Source organism: Anolis sagrei, chromosome 5 (genome assembly GCF_037176765.1).
Source record: "Anolis sagrei isolate rAnoSag1 chromosome 5, rAnoSag1.mat, whole genome shotgun sequence".
NCBI lineage: Eukaryota > Metazoa > Chordata > Lepidosauria > Squamata > Dactyloidae > Anolis > Anolis sagrei.
This window is the reverse complement of record NC_090025.1, coordinates 177,503,271-177,523,047: the sequence shown is the minus strand read 5'-3', so window position 1 is coordinate 177,523,047 and position 19,777 is coordinate 177,503,271. Positions and strand designations below refer to the sequence as shown.

Below are 19,777 nucleotides of genomic sequence, written 5' to 3'. Positions count from 1 at the left end.
CTTTGCCAATCAACTTCGTGCCATCTGCATTTCTGATTGCTGCTTAATAACGCCATGGAACACAGTTTAATTAAGCCAAGCTATAAATAGACTTTATCCTTCTTTTTCAGCCTTCTTTTTGACTTACACTGTTATTCGACACCTCCTTGCTTATTCTAAATAAATGCAAATTGAAGGTTACTTGACTTGGCAACCAACACATATCCACCCTCGAGTCGCTCTGTTGAATCAGACTTTATCCTGCACTCTCTCAAGATTTATCTGATTTGTGCCTCTTTGAAATAGAACATATAATGTTTCTCCTGGTACACAGAAATACATTCAACACAACCAATAATCGACTGGGCAGCACAGATAGGATTTGACAGACTAGCAACACCGCGTCAGAAGCATTTGCATGTTCAAAAATTACATGCTAATATTAAACTGCCTAAAGAGCTCCATGGAGCAAAAAAAAATATTGTGGGTGTTTTGAGAAAAATTGTTCAGAATAGACTGGTTCTTTTTTTGCCCCTGTGGGATATTTGAGACTAGATTAGTTATGTCCCTGTCACTAGACCAAATGTTGCAAAAGACCACCTACTTCTGTGGGTTTTTTTTAATCCTACAGACTACAGCTATAGAAAATCTTGCTCTCCAGTCCTGCCTTAAATTAAGCATCAGAGTCTCAGTTGTCATTCATGAGGGACTTTGATCTTTTTGTGAGGAATGCTCCTTCTCTGGCAGGGTTTCTTCAAGGGAAGCCTTCTTTCTGCTCAGGAGTTTCAGAAGCCTTGGAAAAGTTTCTCTTTTTGGACTAAAGTAAAGGGCAAAGGTTTCCCTTGACATTAAGTCTAGTCATGTCCAACTCTGGAGATTGGTGGTTCTCATCCCCATTTCTAAGCTGAAGAACCAGGGTTGTCCATAGACACCTCAAAAATCATGTGGTTAGCATGACTGCATGGAGTGCCGTTACCTTCCATCCGAAGCAGAACCTATTGGTCTACTCACATTTGCATGTTTTCCAACTGATAAGTTGGTAGAAGGTGGGGCTAGCAGTGGGAGCTTGCCCCGCTCCCCAGATCTGAACCACTGACCTTTCGGTCAGCAAGTTCAGCAGCTCAGCGGTTTAACCCACTGTGCCCCCGGGGGCTAAAGCTTCAAAAATTATTATTATTATTATTATTATTATTATTATTAACTTTATTTATACCCCGCAAAATCTCCCAAAGGACTCGATGCGGCTTACAAAGGCCAAGACCACCACCAACAACAGTATACAAATACAACAATAAACTCAAAAGGAAATAATAAAACATCAAGCAAAACAATAAAAACAATGACCCTTGACATTAAGTCTAGTCATGTCCGACTCTGGGGGGTGGTTCTCATCCCCATTCTAAGCCAAAATATACTGGAAACTATAATTTCAAAAAGAAAATTTCCAGCCTCTGGTGCTGAAAGACCCAAAAATACGACAAGTGAGATATGTGAGATTTTCATTTCAAGGGTATGGAGGTGTTTTTTTTGTTGCTAGAATTCTAAAATTTTGAGTTCAGAATGGAAATAATGAATGATTATTTTTAAATCACATGATTGAGAAAAAATACATCTAAAAGATTCATTTGTCCAATCTCAGGGCTTTTGAGTTTTTGAATATTAAATGTCTAGAGTGTGAATCCAGGTATATTCAGCCAGTTGGAATTGCCTCTTCTTTTTCCTTCTTAGAGGCTGATCAGCTGTAATATATAATATAACAAGCAGGTGCAACACGATTCTTTCTCAGTTGGGAATAAGATCTGCTTACGGGATTTGGTTAGTAAAAATGAGAGAGAGAGAATTTTGTTTCAACTGGTTTTGAAAAAAAATACCAAACTGCAAAATTATTTGTAACTGGGACAGAGGCGAAACATGTCTTCCTGTACGATGACAAAGAGATCAGTCACTGTGTCACGTTTAGGAATAGGGAAATTAACTAGTTCTGCTCTCTGCTGCTGGAGATGTTTTTAACTTGAGGCTTCCATATTTGCAGTTTCACTTACATCTAGAAGAAATTGGTTTCTCCAAGGATTTGTTAGGTCCTCCAGGCAATTCCAGTCCCAGTTGGGAATAGGTCACACTCTGTGTCTGAGCAGTAGCAAATCTCATGTAAGAAATAATATCTATAAGAGTAACTCAGGCTGGTAGGTTTAGATATGAGATACAAAGAACGGGAGTAGATTTGGAAAGGAATCTTCCAGTTGTGTAGCTTCATTGAAAACCACATTTAATAATAATAATAAAGTAAAACTTTGCTTCTCGTGGTTTAAATGGTTATTGTATGAACAGTGGACATGCTGGCTATGTGATCTTGGAGGTGTCTATGGACAACCTGGCCTTTCTACTTAGAAATAGAGATGAGCACCATCCCCCAGAGATGGACTCGACTAGACTTAATGTCTGGGAAAAACTTTATCTTTACTATGGACTACAGTTGAACATCCAGTTTTGTGCCTTTCAGTATGTTGAATTGGGAGTAGTTTGTGTTCCATTTTGTACTCATGTATAGTCACATACAGCGAGAACCTAATAACTCTGGAATCTGCAGATTTCCTAACTGGGGGAGATATGGTATCTGTAGGGATTTGCTAGGTCCTCCAGGTGATCCTATGGTATTCTTCCTTTATGGCAGTGGTTCCCAACCTGTGGGTCCCCAGATATTTTGGCCTTCAAGATTCCCAGAAATCTTAACAGCTGGTAAACTGGCTGGGATTTCTGGGAGCTGTAGGCCAAAACACCTGGGGACCCACTGGTTGAGAACCACTGCTCTATGGTATTATACCATAGAGGTGCATTGGCGATCCCATTAAATTCCTAAAGAAGATACCTTTCTAGGAATCTTTAGGTCCTCAAAACAAGTCTGTGTTATGATGGGACTAGAGGTAATGTTATTTACTGGCATTCGGTCAGAGCCATACATTCAGGTAACCCTGGTCCAGCCAGGAACCTGCTCTTGATGGTTAGTAGGGTCTTGCTTCTTTTGGCCAATTGCCTTCTCCCAGAAACTGCCCTAGAGAGCTACCTGATAAGTCCTTTTGCCTGATTTACTCTCACAGCTTTTCTTGCACATCTTTTGCCTCTTCCTAAGTTCTCTGTTAGCTGCTAAATCTGCTGGCCACCAGAGAGCCCTTCTCTGTCTGCAGTTTCTTCTGGGACCCTTTGACCTACAGTTACCTTAGCATCTGAAACTGCAAACCATAGGAATGTGCCAATGAGAGCCAATATAATGCTCATTAATGGCCTGTCGGAATTTTTGAATTCTCCTGTCTTAAATATAAGCTGGCAGAACTGACTGAAAATCGCTGCCAAGGTGTGTAATGGTTTCTTTATTGTAACTGACAGTTCCAGTCTGGCTGTCGTATGCCCAGTTTCAGAATTAGCATTTAGGCTTCATCCAGAGCTGACATTTTTGCTCTTACTCTCAGGTGTTGTCAAGGGTAAGTCAACAGGATTTATTTAACTAACACACTATATGCATATTTAGACAAACATTTGGATAACACCGTTATGGTTTTAGCCACTTTCATGAACTCCTAATGCATTTTCTCCCTAAACCTGGGACACCCACTGTACATAGACTTGAAAAGAGTAGGAAAACATTGTTTTAATTTTTTTAAACTGCAATTCTCGCAATTCCCCCAGCCAGCAAGACCAATGGATAATTCTTCTAGACTCTATGGGTTGATTCTCATTGTTGGAAGAAAACGTTCAAGATCTTCTGCCATCTCTAACTGGATCATGCCTGCCTTCCCATTCTCTTGCTCATGTGGAAACGTGTTGTCATTTGCTCAAAAGGTCCACCTCTCACCATCCCGTTGGCCCACTTCTGTCACAAGGAGAAATAAAAGTCTCTCTTGATGACATTTCATATTAGTTTTGGGTCCCTGTAACTTCACCGGTGTCTCTCATTTCTTGTTTTTGACACTGCTGAGCTCTAGTCTGTCATTTTGAATTGATACTGCTCTACACTCCTGACTTATTTTGATGATATAGCTGCCAAGGCCTATGATCCCACTTTCGGGTGTTCTCTTTATCACTTTGTATCATTTATGACACAAAAGCAGTGATCCATCAGAGAACTTGCACAATATACAGGACAGTCAACTCTCCACATTCGCTGGGGTTAGGAGCACAGGGTCCCTGTGAAATTGAAAATCCATGAATAACAAAATTGCTTTTATTTACCTGAGAGAGCACCTCTCTAGGAATCCTTAGTTCTGGAAGCTGACAATAGAATCATGCTGGAGGACCTAGAGCAGTGGTTCTCAACCTGTGGGTCCCCAGAAGTTTTGGCCTTCAACTCCCAGAAATCCTAACAGTTGGTAAACTGGCTGAGATCTGTGGGAGTTGTAGGCCAAAACAGCTGGGGACCCATAGGTTGAGAACCACTGACCTAGAGAGAACACTTAAATCAAGTCCATGAATAATCAGACCTGCAAATATAGAGGTCAACTGCAGTTTGAATGTTGGTCTGGGACTTTGGAGGACCAAGTTCTTCTACTCCCAGCTTTACTGCTGTTCCCCCCTCTCCCCCCTCCCTCTATAGAAAGTCAAGCAAATGGCTGATTCCTGATAGTGCTTCTAAATACCTAATAGGAAGTGAAAGGTTTCTTGGATTGTCATAATCACTGCCATGTTATTGGTAATGATTAGCAGTATTGATGCAAAGAGTGTGGAGATGAACAAAATCAATTCTATTCCTAAGTAAAATCATGCCTGTGATTCTAAAATATTTTAAAGTGCTCATACAATTTTTTTTAAAATCATTAGCCTTATACAATCTGAGAAAGCCCTTCAAGGTGATCTTAAGGACAACCCCAAGAGCCATTAATTTGAATATCTGTTTGTAACAGATCTCTGCATAGCCCTACATTTTGTCATTGCACTCCCATTTAACAATTGAGAGTTAAAGCAATTCATTCAGGGTTGGCCTAGAAAACCAAGCTCCTGGAATCAAGGTATTGACATAGCACTAAATAAGCTCTTAACTAGCTGCATCTTATGTGTGTGGGTTTTTTTCCCAGGGAAAATGGCTACTGTAAGCCAGAAATATTTCTTGGAAGGACAGACATACTCCGTTCCCCTCATCCAGCCTGGCCTTCGGAGGGAAGAAGCTATTCATCAAATAGCAGATGCACTTCAGTACCTGCAGCAAGTCTCAGATGATGTCTTCAACAGGTATGGTTTGTCCACACTGAAGGAGAAAAAAACAGGTGGAGTGGCCTTTGTCTTTAACATTAAACTTGAACCCCCTCCCCCAGACTTTGTGCATTTAATGATCCAAAGTGTAGTGGAAGCTAAACTAGTTGACTTAGGTATTTTGTCCTGTCATGGGTCTTGCTAATAGATCAATATTAGGACAAGTTCAGTTAATCCATAGCTCGCATTCACACCAAAGAATCCTAATGCTGCCTTTCATGAGATAGGTGATGTATGGATTTGGAATTTCCAGGAAACTTGACTAGGAGAATAGGTAACACCCACACTAACCCTATAAGATTAGGATAGCTTACTACTAGCTTTGGCTGATATGCCAACTGCAACCATTCCTAGAATCAGAATACTGAAAGATGGTAGTGCGTGTGTTGATAATCTCAAGGTTGGACTTCTGCAATGCACTTTAAATTGGGCTACCTCTATACCAAGTTCAGAAACTCCAATTAGTTCAAAACATGGCAGCCAGATTGGTTACGGGATAACCTAGGAGTAAGCATGTTACACCCAAACTAAAGTCACCCTGCTGTCTGCCAATTAGTTTCTGCGTGGAGCACAGGGTGTTGGCTTGGACATTTAAAGCTCTACATGATTTGTGTTCAGGTTATGGACAAGATTAATTTAATTGTTAAATATGGTTTCCTAGTAGCTCTGCCAGCAGAAAGCACAAGTTAAGCATATATCTCTTATACCCTCTTCTATAGAGAAATGGAATCTAGTTTCTTCCCCAAAGAAAACGAATAACACTTTGATATTCTAGCTCAGAGGTGGGTACCTGTGGCCTATAGTAGGGGTCTTCAAACCTCTTACTGCTTAGATTTGCTTATTGCAATATGGACATATTAACTTTCCTTTTGGGTGACCCTTAGTCTAAAATTTAGGGTGGAGGGTGGGTAAATGATCTTGGAGGGTTACATCCTGCCTGTGGGCTTTAGTTTAGGGAACCCTGCCCTATAGAAAAGCATGACCTCCAACTATAAATGGCTCGTAAGTTTGACCTGTAAAGTTGACCAAAATTCCCAGTTTTGTCCAAGGCCTTTATGAACTAAGTTGTTATTTGTAAATTATGTGAAAACAGACATCTATAGCAGCCCAGCTCTGCATCCTCCAGAATTGTAAACCAACACATCCAGGTTGGTGAGAGTTGAACTACAGCAAGGAGAACATTTATAGCACTAGTACCCTGTTTGAGACGTGTCTGCATTTGCTCCTGCCACTCATTTCTTAGGGAAAATGGCAAAGCTTTGTTGTCTTACAGGATGAGAGTATGTTGCTGCTCAACGCTGTTATTCAAATTATCATTAAGATTCAGTGTGTTAAAACACCTGACTGTTTTCAGCATTTTGGTATTCCAATTTGATGTTGTTCTTAAATGGTATACTCTTGTTTGTTTGTTTGTTTTATATTCCATGTGTCTCCTGCCTTGTTGTAAGGTAGCATACAATGAGGTTAAAACAAGATATAAACCCTAAAACCCTAACAGAAATTAGTTAGCATATAAAATCTAGAATGCCCCCCTTGTGGCGCAGCAGGTTAAACCACTGAACTGTTGAACTTGCTGACTGAAAGTCCGGCGGTTTGAATCTGGGGAACGGGGTGAGCTCCTGCTGTTACCCCCAGCTTCTGCCTATCTAGCAGTTCAAAAACATGCAAATGTGAGTAGATCAATAGGTACCGCTTCTGCGGGAAGGTAACAGCACTCTATGCAGTTATGCTGGCCACATGACCTTGGAGGCATCTATGGACAACGCTGGCTCTTTGGCTTAGAAATTGAGATGAGCACCAACCCCTGGAGTTGGACACAACTAGACTTAATGTCAGGGGAAACCTTTACCTTTACCCTAAAATCTAGAATGTAACACAGTATAGAATCATTTTATATCATTACAATATAGATAAAAATGTATCATGCACCCCTCTTTAAAAAACAAACAAACCCATATCCTACACAACCCATTAATCATCAAATGCCTCTTTTAAATAAAGTATTTTTTTATTTTCTCTCAAGCACAGTGAGATTCAAACAAATCTAACTGGTAGCAGGGCTGTCAAAAGACAAGATCTTGGAATGCTACAAATTCATTTTGAGGGATGTACTGGACTGCTTTCCTAGTTGTAATTGTACTTTTTAAAGGGAAGATATGATTTAGACTTGAGGCATTTTTGGGTCTTCAGTGTTAATTCGAAGCAGTGTTAGCTATGGTAAGTTGTTGTTGCCCCAACAGCTATACAGACTGGGAGATGCTGCTGTCATATTCTGTCTTCATCCATATTAAATCCACAGTCTTGGCTCTGAACTGATTCTGTACACTTTTGTAAGCAATCAGGAGTCTTCAAGAGTCCAGCCACTATTTTGTCAAAGAAGGGGCTTCAGGGCTTGTAACTGATCGTCTGTTTCACCTGGCCACCCACTAGGAGTGTAGCTGGGAATAAAACAAGCCCCCTCCCCTTCTATTAAGGATACTACTCCTCCAATAAAATGCCCCTTCAATCCCCAAATGTCTAGCATTGCAGAGAATGAGACATTGAAAATCGTTTATATCTGATACTCTTATATTTATTTACTGTGTTTGCATTCCCGAGGTAAATTGTCTATTCCATTTTCTTGAATGCCTAACAATATTTTAAAAGGCTCATCTGAGGTTTTAAGTTACTACAATGCAAGATATTTTGGAACATAAGGAAAATTTCATTGATGTGTACAATACCCTTGATTTGGAGTGTGTGCTGCGACCTTCCCATCTCTGTAGCTATATCTCTATGGCCCAGTGGCACAAACATATCACACAATTAACAATAACAGGAAAAGAAAGCCCTCCCCCCCTTTTTTTGTACACTCTTTGAGATCAGCAGTAATTTCTTTCTTCTTTGGAAAAGAGGTAGCTCCCAGTCTAAACAAGCTGTTGAATATGATTTAAGGAACCAGTCTTTTCAGAGAGAGTGGCACCTTTCTGATGTCTTTCTGCAGGCAGGTTAATATTTTTATTTTGGCAGTCCTTTGAAGACTGCCTGCTCAAGGGGACTAGACTTTGCAGAATTCTGCTGTACCATCTACCCACTGTATTGTTTGTTGGTTCTAACATCGCTTCTAACTGGTTTTATTTGTTGTTGTTGCTGTTGTTGTCTGTGGACTTATGGCAACCCCATGATGAAGCCATCCTATCATCCTGCTCGGGTTTTGCAGACTCAGAGCTGTGTGATATTGTCTCATTCTTTTATGAGCCCCCGGTGGCGCAGTGGGTTAAACCCCTGTGCCGGCAGGACTGAAGACCGACAGGTCGCAGGTTCGAATCCGGGGAGAGGTGGATGAGCTCTCTCTATCAGCTCCAGCTCCTCATGCGGGGACATGAGAGAAGCCTCCCACAAGGATGATTTTAAAAAATCAAATCATCCAGGCGTCCCCTGGGCAATGTCCTTGCAGACGGCCAATTCTCTCACACCAGAAGCAACTTGCAGTTTCTCAAGTCGCTCCTCACACGACAAAAAAATAATAATTCTTTTATGGAAACTTCAGGCTCAATTTTCTCTAGAACCCTTTTTAAAAATCTTTTTAGCAGTCCACTGTATCCATAGAACTCTTCTCCAGAATCCTTCCAATCAGCTTTCTTCACTATTTAGCTTTCTTAGCCATACATAGAACTGGGAAATATAATGGCATAATAACTTTAGTACTTAATGATATACCTTTACACTTCAGGGTCTTGTCCAGTTCCTTCCAAATCCTAGTCTTTTTCCCTTTCTTGACTGGGCCAAGGTTTGGAAACCCCTGAACTGTTTCAATGTCTTCGTTGTTTACTTCAAAATTATGTAAATCATCTGTATTCATTATTTTAATCTTACAGATAGTTCAATAGTATTGTTAACTTTGGATTAGCTATATTTTTGAGCTTTATGTGTGCTAAGAGTTGTAAGATGTCTTGAGCCCCAGACTGGGGGAATGGTGGGTATAAATAATAGTAAGATTTTATTTATTTTGTGATGCATATAAAACTTTTAGTACTACCTTCACATAATAAGTGAATTATGATACTGCAGCCTATGATACTGTGAACCACCACCTCCTCCTAAGAAAACTGTATAATATCACAAAGGGCTACCACCTCACCCGCCTCATAGGAAACCTGCTACAAAACAGGAGCTTTTTTGTTGAGTTCCAAGGCCAGAGAAGCAGATGGCGGAAACAGAAGAACGGCCTACTTCAGGGGAGTGTGCTTGCTCCATCCATGTTCAACATCTACACAAATGACCAGCCACTGCCAGAAGGGACAGAGAGTTTCATCTATGCTGATGATCGTGCCATTACTTCTCAAGCAGGGAGCTTTGAGATGGTAGAACAGAAGCTTTCCAAAGCTCTAGGTGCTCTTACTGCCTATTACAGGGAAAACCAGCTGATCCCCAACCCTTCTAAAACACAGACATGTGCATTTCATCTCAAGAACAGAGAAGTATCCTGAGCTCTGAAGATCACCTGGGAAGGAATCCCACTGGAGCATTGCAGCGCACCCAAATACCTGGGAGTCACTCTGGACCATGCTCTTACCTACAAGAAGCATTGCCTGAACATCAAGCAAAAAGTGGGTGCTAGAAACAATATCATACGAAAGCTGACTGGCACAACCTGGGGATCACAACCAGATACAGTGGAGACATCTGCCCTTGCGCTGTGCTACTCTGCTGCTGAGTATGCATGCCCAGTGTGGAACACATCTCACCACACTAAAACAGTGGATGTGGCTCTTAATGAGGCATGCCGCATTATCATGGGGTGTCTGCGCCCTACATCACTGGAGAAATTCCACTGTCTAGCCGGTATCGCACCACCTGACATCCGCTGGGCAGTGGCAGCCAATAGTGAAAGGACCAAGGCAGAGACATCTCCAGCTCATCCCCTGTTTGGATATCAGCCAGCACGTCAACGACTTAAATCCAGACATAGTTTTCTAAGATCTACAGAGACACTCGCTGGAACGCCTCAGCAAGCGAGAGTCCAAAAGTGGCAGGCTCAAACCCAGAACCTCAACCAATGGCTGATACCAAATGAGAAACTCCCCCCTGGGCACACAGAGGGCTGGGCGACTTGGAAGGCGCTGAACAGACTGCGCTCTGGCACCACAAGATGCAGAGCCAACCTTCAGAAATGGGGCTACAAAGTGGAATCCTTGACATGCGAGTGTGGAGAGGAGCAAACCACTGACCACCTGCTGCAATGCAACCTGAGCCCAGCCACATGCACCATTGAGGACCTTCTTGCAGCAACACCAGAGGCACTCCAAGTGGCCAAATACTGGTCAAAGGACATTTAATCAACTACCAAACTCACACATTTTGTATTTTGTCTGTCTGTTTGCTTTGTTCTGTTAGAAATGTAATATAATTGACTGGCTGCCCTGACACGAGAAATAAATAAATAACATAATAAGTATTCATGTGTTAGGACTGCATGATGGTGGCAGGTGAAGCTTTTAGGTGACAGCAGCATCCCACTTTGTACTGAGCACCTGAGGTCAGGAAACCCTGCTTGGTTAAAATAAAATGCTGGTTTCATGATTAAACCAAACCATTATAGCCAAGGGACTCCTGGTCTCTTAAAACATACTTCTGATACCTTGTTTCCTTCATAGGATCATCATGTCTGCTGCCACTTCATATGTTGTTTAGGGAAAGTTGGACTTTGAATTAACAAAAGTGAAGGCATTAACTACTGAAAGCACAATTCAAACTATCCTTCAGCACATTAAATACATGTACTTTAAAAATATAATTAGAGTGAGCACTTGCCTGGGGCAAGTAATCCCTTCCATGCAATTAAGTTTGCTACTCTCGTTGAACTGCGATGTGAATGTAAACGTGAATGGGGGTGGAAAATCATCTTTGTCATTGAACCAAGAATAGGGATCAAGTGGCCTCTCAAGACCATTTTTATTATCCTCTTCCTGTGCTTTTTTTGAGGTGGGGGACATGGGATGGTGATTATTGTCTTCTAGAAGTCTCCAGTAGATGAAATCAAGTTAAAGTCCCAACCTGACATGTAAATTAGATTTATGAGAATAGTTAGAAATTGGCGTAAGGACCCACCCTGTACAATGGGAGCTCTTGCATTAAGCAGAGAGATATGGAGGCCCTGTCTGTGGTGGACCTCTAAGGAAGAAAAGTCTCAAATGTTTACCTAGTAGCAGTTCTTGAAGGATAGCTTAGTGTGCTGCTTCAGGTGAAAGGTAAGTAAGTGTTCCCGTCTGCAATCCATACAAAATGGGGAACCGGGCTGGGAATTGAACTTTAAGTCAACTCTGGTAACAGGCCAGTGTCCTCCACCACCACTCTTGAGATGCCTCCCACCCAACATTTTTGATCTGAGGCAGATGCCTCATGTAAGGCTGGCCCTGAAGGGCAGTCATTTGGAAGGATTCCAGGAATATGGTACAGTATCTGATGGAGAACAAACCCAAATCTCTAGGGCATCAACAGCCCCTCTCTTGCAGAAGTCTTATTCTTTGTGGTCTTGGAGGCACATGCTAAGGTGAACCTTCTCTCTAATTTCTCTCAGTTGGATTGCCCTCCCATTCTTCTACCACTTTTGCATGTCAGTCACACTCAGATCTTGCCACTCCAACCACAGCACTGCTCCCTCACTCTTGAGTGCTCTTATGGCTTGTAATTACTAATTCTATCCAACAACAGAAGAGACTCCATCAAGCCCTTTGTTTGCTTTGCCTTTCCTTGGAGCCCTCTGATATAATTAATAATGATTTGGTAATTATGCAAGCGTCTGATTAAAAGTTCCACAACCTTGGGTGTTCTGTGCCAATCAAAGGGAATGCTTTCAAGGTGAGAGTTTTGCCACTTAGCAGAGAATGACCTTTTTTCTTCCTTTCTGGTTTTTGAGATAAGGTGCCTAGATTTCATATTTCCAGGAAAGCTGTGGCTTATCGGGAAGAAGCATTCAGCTCCAAGCCTTCAAAGACAGAGTATGCTGTGGTTATGGATAGGAGAGCCTCTAGAGCAGCATATGCTGTGAATGCATCAAAAGAATGGTGGGTTGAATATCAAACTGGCACAGGAGCTCTTTGTGCAACGAATTCTTTTCTTCCATCCTAAAGATTTGCCTGTAAAGCAACTGTGTGCATTGATGCTTTGATTTTGCTTGAGCACAAAAGTCTGCAGAAGAAGCAATCCCAGCGCTCAGGGTTTATCTTTTGAAAGCAAAGTTTCTAGGCCTTACGGTTTTAATTATTTGCTCAACAACAGGGTAAAATCACAAGACATTGGAGGACTTGTTGGGTACAATTCCAAGAAGCAGGGCTGCAATATATTGTGGAATTCTTTGACTTTGCATATTGTCATTTGCTATGCCACAAACTGCTAGATGAACAACAGAAGAAATGATGTAGCATTTCAAGAATGGTGATCGACAGCTCATGTATTCAACAGTTGAATGGTAAACAGTTGAAGAACTTTTTATGCAGCCAGGGCACAAATACAGGAGCTGCCTATCATTGTGAGGTACCTACACTTGGGAAGTGTCTACTTGTTCCAGTGACATTTTAGAGTTGAAAGTTGGAGGAATGCTAGGAATGGTAGTTGGTGGTAGTTTAATCATCTACCAACGTTTGGTGTAGATGTTTAGTCAACTACCATGGTGGAATGGTAGTTGACTAAACATCTACACTAAAGGTTGGACAAATCTCAAGCCATTGAAAACAAGACATTGAGATGCACAACCATTTAAGGCCCAGGTACTGAATAAGAAAACATTACTTTTAGGGTGATAGCTCCCTCAGCCAGCATGACGATTGTCCATAGTTATTCAGTTGGTTGCTGATCCTCCATGCCAGTTCTACAAGACGTTGAGTTTTCGTCACCCCCTTGAGGGAGAGCTTGTTCAAAGTGTTGTACTCATCTTTGGAAGGCTTAATCTCCAGTATCTGAAATGCCAACAGTTCAATTAAGCAAATATTCCTAAGGGTGAACCAAGTCTTTTGTTCACTTAAAGTAGATGACCAGTCAGGTTTTAAGTTATCTTTTGTAAAGCCCCTTTTAAGAGCAGATTAAGCTAATCTTCCTGTGTTACATTTTTTTTAACCTTCAAGGAACCATGAGATTTAAAAAAATATCCTTGTTTCAATGGTTTTTACTCAAATCCCATTCTAGAGTGCTGTGAGAGTTGGAGTTTTTGAAATTTGTTCTAGCTACAGAGCAATAGTTGGTAAATCTTAAAAAAGTTATTTTTTTAATAAAACAAAAACAAACACTTTGCTCACCATAACAGTGTGTATATATTTCATGCTGAGTGACTCTTGATCAAAACAGCAGGCATTTTGTAGAGCCTGGGATTTTGAAGGCAGGAAAGAAACTGAAGGAGGTTTTTTTAGTGGCACTTGAAAAATAAGCAGTCCCTCTTCTAATAGTGGCACTTGGGTCTATAAGCAATTATTAGTTGAGCTTCAGATGACGCCAGGACAAGGATGGCATAATAATGCAGTGTGAACGAAGCACTTTTCCTTTGAGCAAAGATTCTCCCCAAAGTGGAAGATCTGTTTTCACACAGCAGAGGAAAGAACAGGAGTAAGTCGTGAACATTGGATTCATGGTAGATGGGATTCTGGTGCATTAGTTAAATATGAATTTCTAACAGAGGAAATTTCTTATCCCAAAAATATCTGCACTGCTTGTCATATAGGTTTTATTTATCATATCTGAAGGGAACTAAGGGTACAGTTGTGATGTATTTTAAGAATACAAAGTTTGAAAACTTGGCATTATATTAAATGTCCTTTGACCAGTAGCCGGCCACATGGAGTGCCTCTGCTGTTGCTGCGAGAAGGTCCTCCATTGTGCATGCGGAAGGGCTCAGATTGCATTGTAATAGGTGGTCTGGGGTTTGCTCTACTCCACACTCGCATGTTGTGGACTCCTCTTTGTGGCCCTATTTCTTAAGGTTGGCTCTGCAACTTGTGGTGCTAGAGTGCAGTCTGTTCAGTGCCAAGTCATCCAGTCTTCAGTATGCCTAAGGGGAAGTGTCTCATTTGGTATCAGCCATGCCTTGAGGCTCCAGGTTTTAGCATGCCACTTTTGGACTCTCATTTGCTGAGGTGGTCCTATGAGTATCTCTGTAGATCTTAGAAAGCTATTTCTTGATTTTAGGTATTGGCGTGATATCCGAATGGGCCAGAGATGTTACTGCCTTAGTCCTTTCATTATTGGCTGCTACTTCTTGGCAGATGTCAAGTAGTGCAATACAGGCTAAACAGTATAATTTCTCCAGTTCTGTTGGGTGTATCCATCCTGTGATAATGTGGCATGTCTCATTAAGAGCCACATCCACTGTTTTAGTGTGGTGAAATGTGTTCCACACTGGGCACACATACTCAGCAGCTGAGTAGCAAAGTGCAAGGGCAGATGTCTTCACTGTATCTGGTTATGACCCCCTCATAGAGGTTGATTTTTTTCCTTTGGTCCTGTGACTTGTTCTGATTCTGGCCCCTTATATGGCAGAGGTCTTTAGCCATTCTACATCATTGTTTTAAAATAATAAGGTTCCATGATGGAGATAGGTTTTTTTTTTCTTTTTACTTTTTGTATGTGGCTCTGCTCCACTTTCTGTTGCCTTCTATCACAAGTCATGATGCCCACACTCCCTTTTCCCCATCCAAATAAAAAACAATAAAAGTTTGGAGTGACCTCCTATTTGGTGTCACAAAGGAACAATGACTATTTCAACCAATGATGAAATCCACATGTAGCCAAACAGCACAGACTTGTGATGTTGCAGTAGGTAGCTGAGTGCACTTTCAGGACTAATAGCTGGTGCACTTTTTAAAAGTATGTTTAAAATACTGAGTGCTGACTCCAGTGTGGATCACAACGCACATGTTAGAGACTTGTCCTCTGGGAAACTGCTTCAGAAACAAGTCATTCTGCAATCACCACATGATGACTTTTAGCTCTCCAGGAAGGAACAGAGCTCACAGCATGTGCATGAAATGCCGCTAAAAGATCACAGCAACTCTAATGATGTGGCTATATTTTTCTTCAAGAGCTAAAATTCAATATTGTCAGTAGTCTATGTGTCCCCCTTATTTACCTTTTAAATAAAATTGCTTGTTGTTCCCTAGTGTATGTATGACCTATTAAAGTTCAACTACATGGCATCACACTTTTTAAAGACTAGCAAGTCTTTGATTTCTGGAAAATGCCACACACAGGAGACTTAATCTCATTAGCCCTTGCACATTTGGATTCTAAATGCTGCTGTATTTAATGACCGTGTCTGTGGTTCCTTCTTTTGCTATATATTTCATGAAAGTGAGACTTTGGAGGAATGCCTTTTATCCTACTAGCATAAAATAAATATTGGTTCAGCACTTATGTAACATATTTTCAGCACTCAGAGCCCAAATCTTGGTCATCACCGTTGGCTGTGGACAGCATGTTCCTTGTGGAGGTGTTGTGATTATCTGGCCAAACTGCTGTAGGCCTAGACCGTGAAATAACTTTCCTGCGCATTTTGGTTGTGATATCCCTGGCTCTCCCCTTTCTCCACTGAAGCACCTGTTTAATCAGGAAATAACTCAGAAGTCTCTGGGGCAATTTTTGGCATTTAAGTGCCCTGATACCACCTAGCATTCTAAAACACAACCAGGAAGAGGGTAAAGATTGAGAGGATTGAGGCAAAATTTGAATATGAGCAGTAGTCTGTGTTTTCTCTGGCCCTCTTAGGGCTGAAGAATGAAGGTCCTATATATTGTTGGCATTAATTTCCCATCAGCTCTAGCTGACAAAGCTGATGGGGATGATCTATTGTTCATCCCTGGCATAAATTATCTCTGGCAAGGTCCTCAGGATCAAGGGACACAAGAAGAGCCTTGTTAGATGTCTCCAAAAATCTGTCTAATCCAATAATGTGCCTTTTCCAAGAACCAGCTAAATGGAGAATGCAGGTAATAATCCTCATTTTCTGTTGCCCTGCTGTTACTGGTACTCAGAGTCATGTATGTGTTTCATTTAGGATGGCCAGTCCTTCTTTAAGCACACTTTTAGTTGCCACTGTGGTTTCCTAACATGACTTAGACAATGTCCTGAATCTTCTGCCTACCAATTGCACCTCCAAATTCTAGAATTTTATGAATAAACAAGATATCGGTTTCTGTATTTCTTTCTTCCATACTCAGCTTCATAAACCTCGAGTATATGATTGCCTAGTTCATTGCTCCTCAAAGTCATAGAATCATAGAGTTGGAAGAGACCTTGTGGGCCATCCAGTCCAACCCCCTGCCAAGAAGCAGGAAAATCGCATTCATAGCACCCATGACAGATGGCCATTCAGCTTCAGCTTAAAAGCCTCCAAAGAAGAAGCTTCCACCACACTCCGGGGCAGAGAGTTCCACTGCTGAACAGCTCTCACCCTGACTGTCATGTTCAGGTGGTATCTCCTTTCTTGTAGTTTGAAGCCATTCTTCCGCATCCTAGTCTCCAGGGCAGGACAAAACAAATTTGCTCCCTCCTCCCTATGACTTTCCCTCACATATGTATACTTGGCCATCATGTCTCCTCTCAGCCTTCTCTTCTGAAAGCTAAACATGTCCAGCTCTTTAAGCCACTCCTCATAGGGCTTGTTCTCCAGACCCTCGATCATTTCAGTCACCCTCCTCTGGACACATTCCAGCCTGTCAACATCTCCCTTCAATTGTGGTGCCCAGAACTTGTCACAGTATTCCAGGTGTGGTCTGACCAAGGCAGAATAGAGGGGTAGCATGACTTCCCTGGATCTAGACACTATGCTCCTATTGATGCATGCCAGAATCCCACTGGCTTTTTCTGCTACCGCATGACATTATTGACTCATGTTTAGCTTGTTGTCTGGAGCCCCCGATGGCGCAGTGGGTTAAAGTGCTGAGCTGCTGAACTTGTTGACCGAAAGGTCGCAGGTTCGATTCCGGGCAGCGGCGTGAGCTTCCACTGTCAGCCCTAGCTTCTGCCAACCTAGCAGTTCAAAAACATGCAAATGTGAGTAGATCAATAGGTACAGCTCTGGCAGGAAGGTAACGGCGCTCCATGCAGTCATGCTGGCCACATGACCTTGGAGGTGTCTACGAACAGCGCTGGCTCTTCGGCTTAGAAATTGAGATGAGCACCACAGAGTCAGACATGACTGGACTTAATGTCAGGGCACAACCTTTACTTTTACTTTAGCTTGGTGTCCACGAGGACTCCAAGATCTTTTTCACACATCCTGCTGTCAAGCCAGGCGCCCCCCATTCTGTATCTTTGCATTTCATTTTTTTTCTGCCTAAGTGGAGGATCTTGCATTTGTCACTTCATTTTGTTGGTTTTGGCCCATCTCTCCAATCTATTCAGATCATTTTGAATTCTGTTTCTGTCTTTTGGGATATTGGCTATCCCTTCCAATTTGGTGTCATCTGCAAACTTGATGATCATGTCTTCTAACCCTTCATCTAAGTCATTAATAAAGATGTTGAACAGGCCTAGGACAGAACCCTGCGGCCCTCCGGTCATCATTTCTTTCCAGGATGAAGAGGAAGCATTGGTGAGCACCCACTAGGTTTGTTTGCTTAAAATGGTCCATGACAAGTTCCAGGAGAGAAAGAATCAGATGTACTAGTATAAATAAGGTGTCTGTCCATGGCACATTGAGAAAGAAACCTTGCCAGCTCCCCACACCAGATAGCTTAAGTAGCACTGGCCTAGTTCTCACCCCCCAACAATAATGGAACCTTTCCTCAGCCTTTCCTTGATAATTGTTCAACCACTCTGTGATAATTTTTCAGGGAAAAATACTAAAGTTTTACACTGTATGTCAGGGGTCCCCAAACTTTTTAAACAGGGGGCCAGGTCACGGTCTCTCAAACTGTTAGAGAGCCGGATTATAATTTGAAAAAAAAAAAAACGAATGCACACTACACATATCTTATTTGTAGTGCAAAAACACTTAAAAATAATACAATAATTAAAATGAAGAACAATTTCAACAAATATAAAATTATTAGTATTTCTATGGGAAGTGTGGGCCTACTTTTGGCTGATGAGATAGGATTGTTGATGTTGTTGTGTGCTTTCAAGTCCTTTCAGACTTAGGTTGACCCTGAGCAAGGGCTGGGTAAATGACCTTGGAGGGCCGCATCCGGCCCCCAGGCCATAGTTTGAAGACCCCTGCTGTATGTTATTCTCCGTTTTCTATCTATACGAGAAAACAACATCAAAGCATGTTATACTGTGTACATACAGTCATATTACCTTCACATTTATCTTCAAAAATGTGCCATGTTCTCCAAGCTTCCTGTCATATAAATTGTTCCCATATGTTTGTCTATAGCTATGAGTTTTGACATTACCACTCTGTCCCAATCACATAGCAGGTTGGGCAAAGACAAAATCGAGTCTTTAGCAACTGTGAATAAACTGACAGCAGTCTCGAAACTGTTGTCTACTGTTGTGTACAATTTTCAGATCAGAACCTATTTTTCTCTAGATGTTTTGACTTCATCTTCCACAATACCTTCTCAGAGACAATACTGACCGAGGTTTCTGGTAACTGCAGTCCAAAACAAGGGCTTTCTATACATCAGCCTTAAAAAAAAAATCAGAAACGTTCTCACAAGTGAGATTTACCTTCAGCCAGCCATTCGTGGTCCCTTGAATGTCCCAAAAGATGCCACCTGCATGTTTCTATGCCTGTGTTAACTGTCTTAATGATAGAGGCCAGAACTGCCTTTTCTCATCAGAGTCAACTGTGGAGCCCTCCCACCAGCATTAATTTTACATTTCTGCTCTTGTGGATGAATTTCTTCCATTCCGTCAGCCCCAAAGGAGAAGATTCAGGGAAGTCACTTCACTTTACAGGCATGACTTCCATCAGAGGTTTGGCGAGGAGGGAACTGTCTGGAAATATAACACTCTGTGATTTGAAATATCTCTGGCCGCAAACTCTTAGCAATAAAGTGGGGAGGCAAGGAAGACATGTGAAATGTCCGCTCTTCACACTTGGTTGGCAGAGAGATTACAATATCTCCCTTTCTTTTCCCCCCTCCTTTTAACAAAATATAGTACTGCCAATAGGCTTTGTGTGAAATTAGAAAGGTTTTGATGAAGTATTATGGTTAACAGGATCATGAAAAGAAGCAAAACAGAATGATTCAGCTTCAAGTAACTTGCAAGGTCTCAAGGATTGCAAGGGGTCATATGCTGGGGAACAAGAAAACCCTGAAAAGAAATGGTGTGAAAACTACTTGACATGGGAGCAGGAACAATTGTACGAGTTAAATAAGAAGCTTCACCCAGATCAAAATGGGAGCAGCAAAGGAGTGCAAGGCCATTTCTAAAGCCATGCTTATAAAACAAAGGCGGACACAGCAAGTTCTGAAACTGCAGTAAGGAAGCTTAGACTTTACTTTGTTCATAACTGTTAAAGGTAGCTCTAGGCAAGCTGTCTTTCTCTTGGCTATACACCTTATTGGTTATTATATGGTAATATTAAACATGTTAGTTGCACTGAGAGCATAAATAAAAGCACAGCATCAGTGTTTTCCTA

At 41.6% G+C, this 19,777-nt stretch overlaps 1 protein-coding gene across 1 annotated transcript in view; it reads left to right on the top strand.

Moving 5' to 3' along the window:
• The window catches only part of WASHC1 (WASH complex subunit 1), a 70,383-nt gene that overhangs the window by 13,696 nt on the left and 36,910 nt on the right, over positions 1-19,777 (top strand). Inside the window, exon 2 of the mRNA XM_060776759.2 lies at positions 5,043-5,196. Coding sequence (XP_060632742.2) covers positions 5,048-5,196 — 149 coding nt within the window. The 5' untranslated portion in view covers positions 5,043-5,047. The remainder of the gene's footprint in view (positions 1-5,042; positions 5,197-19,777) is intronic.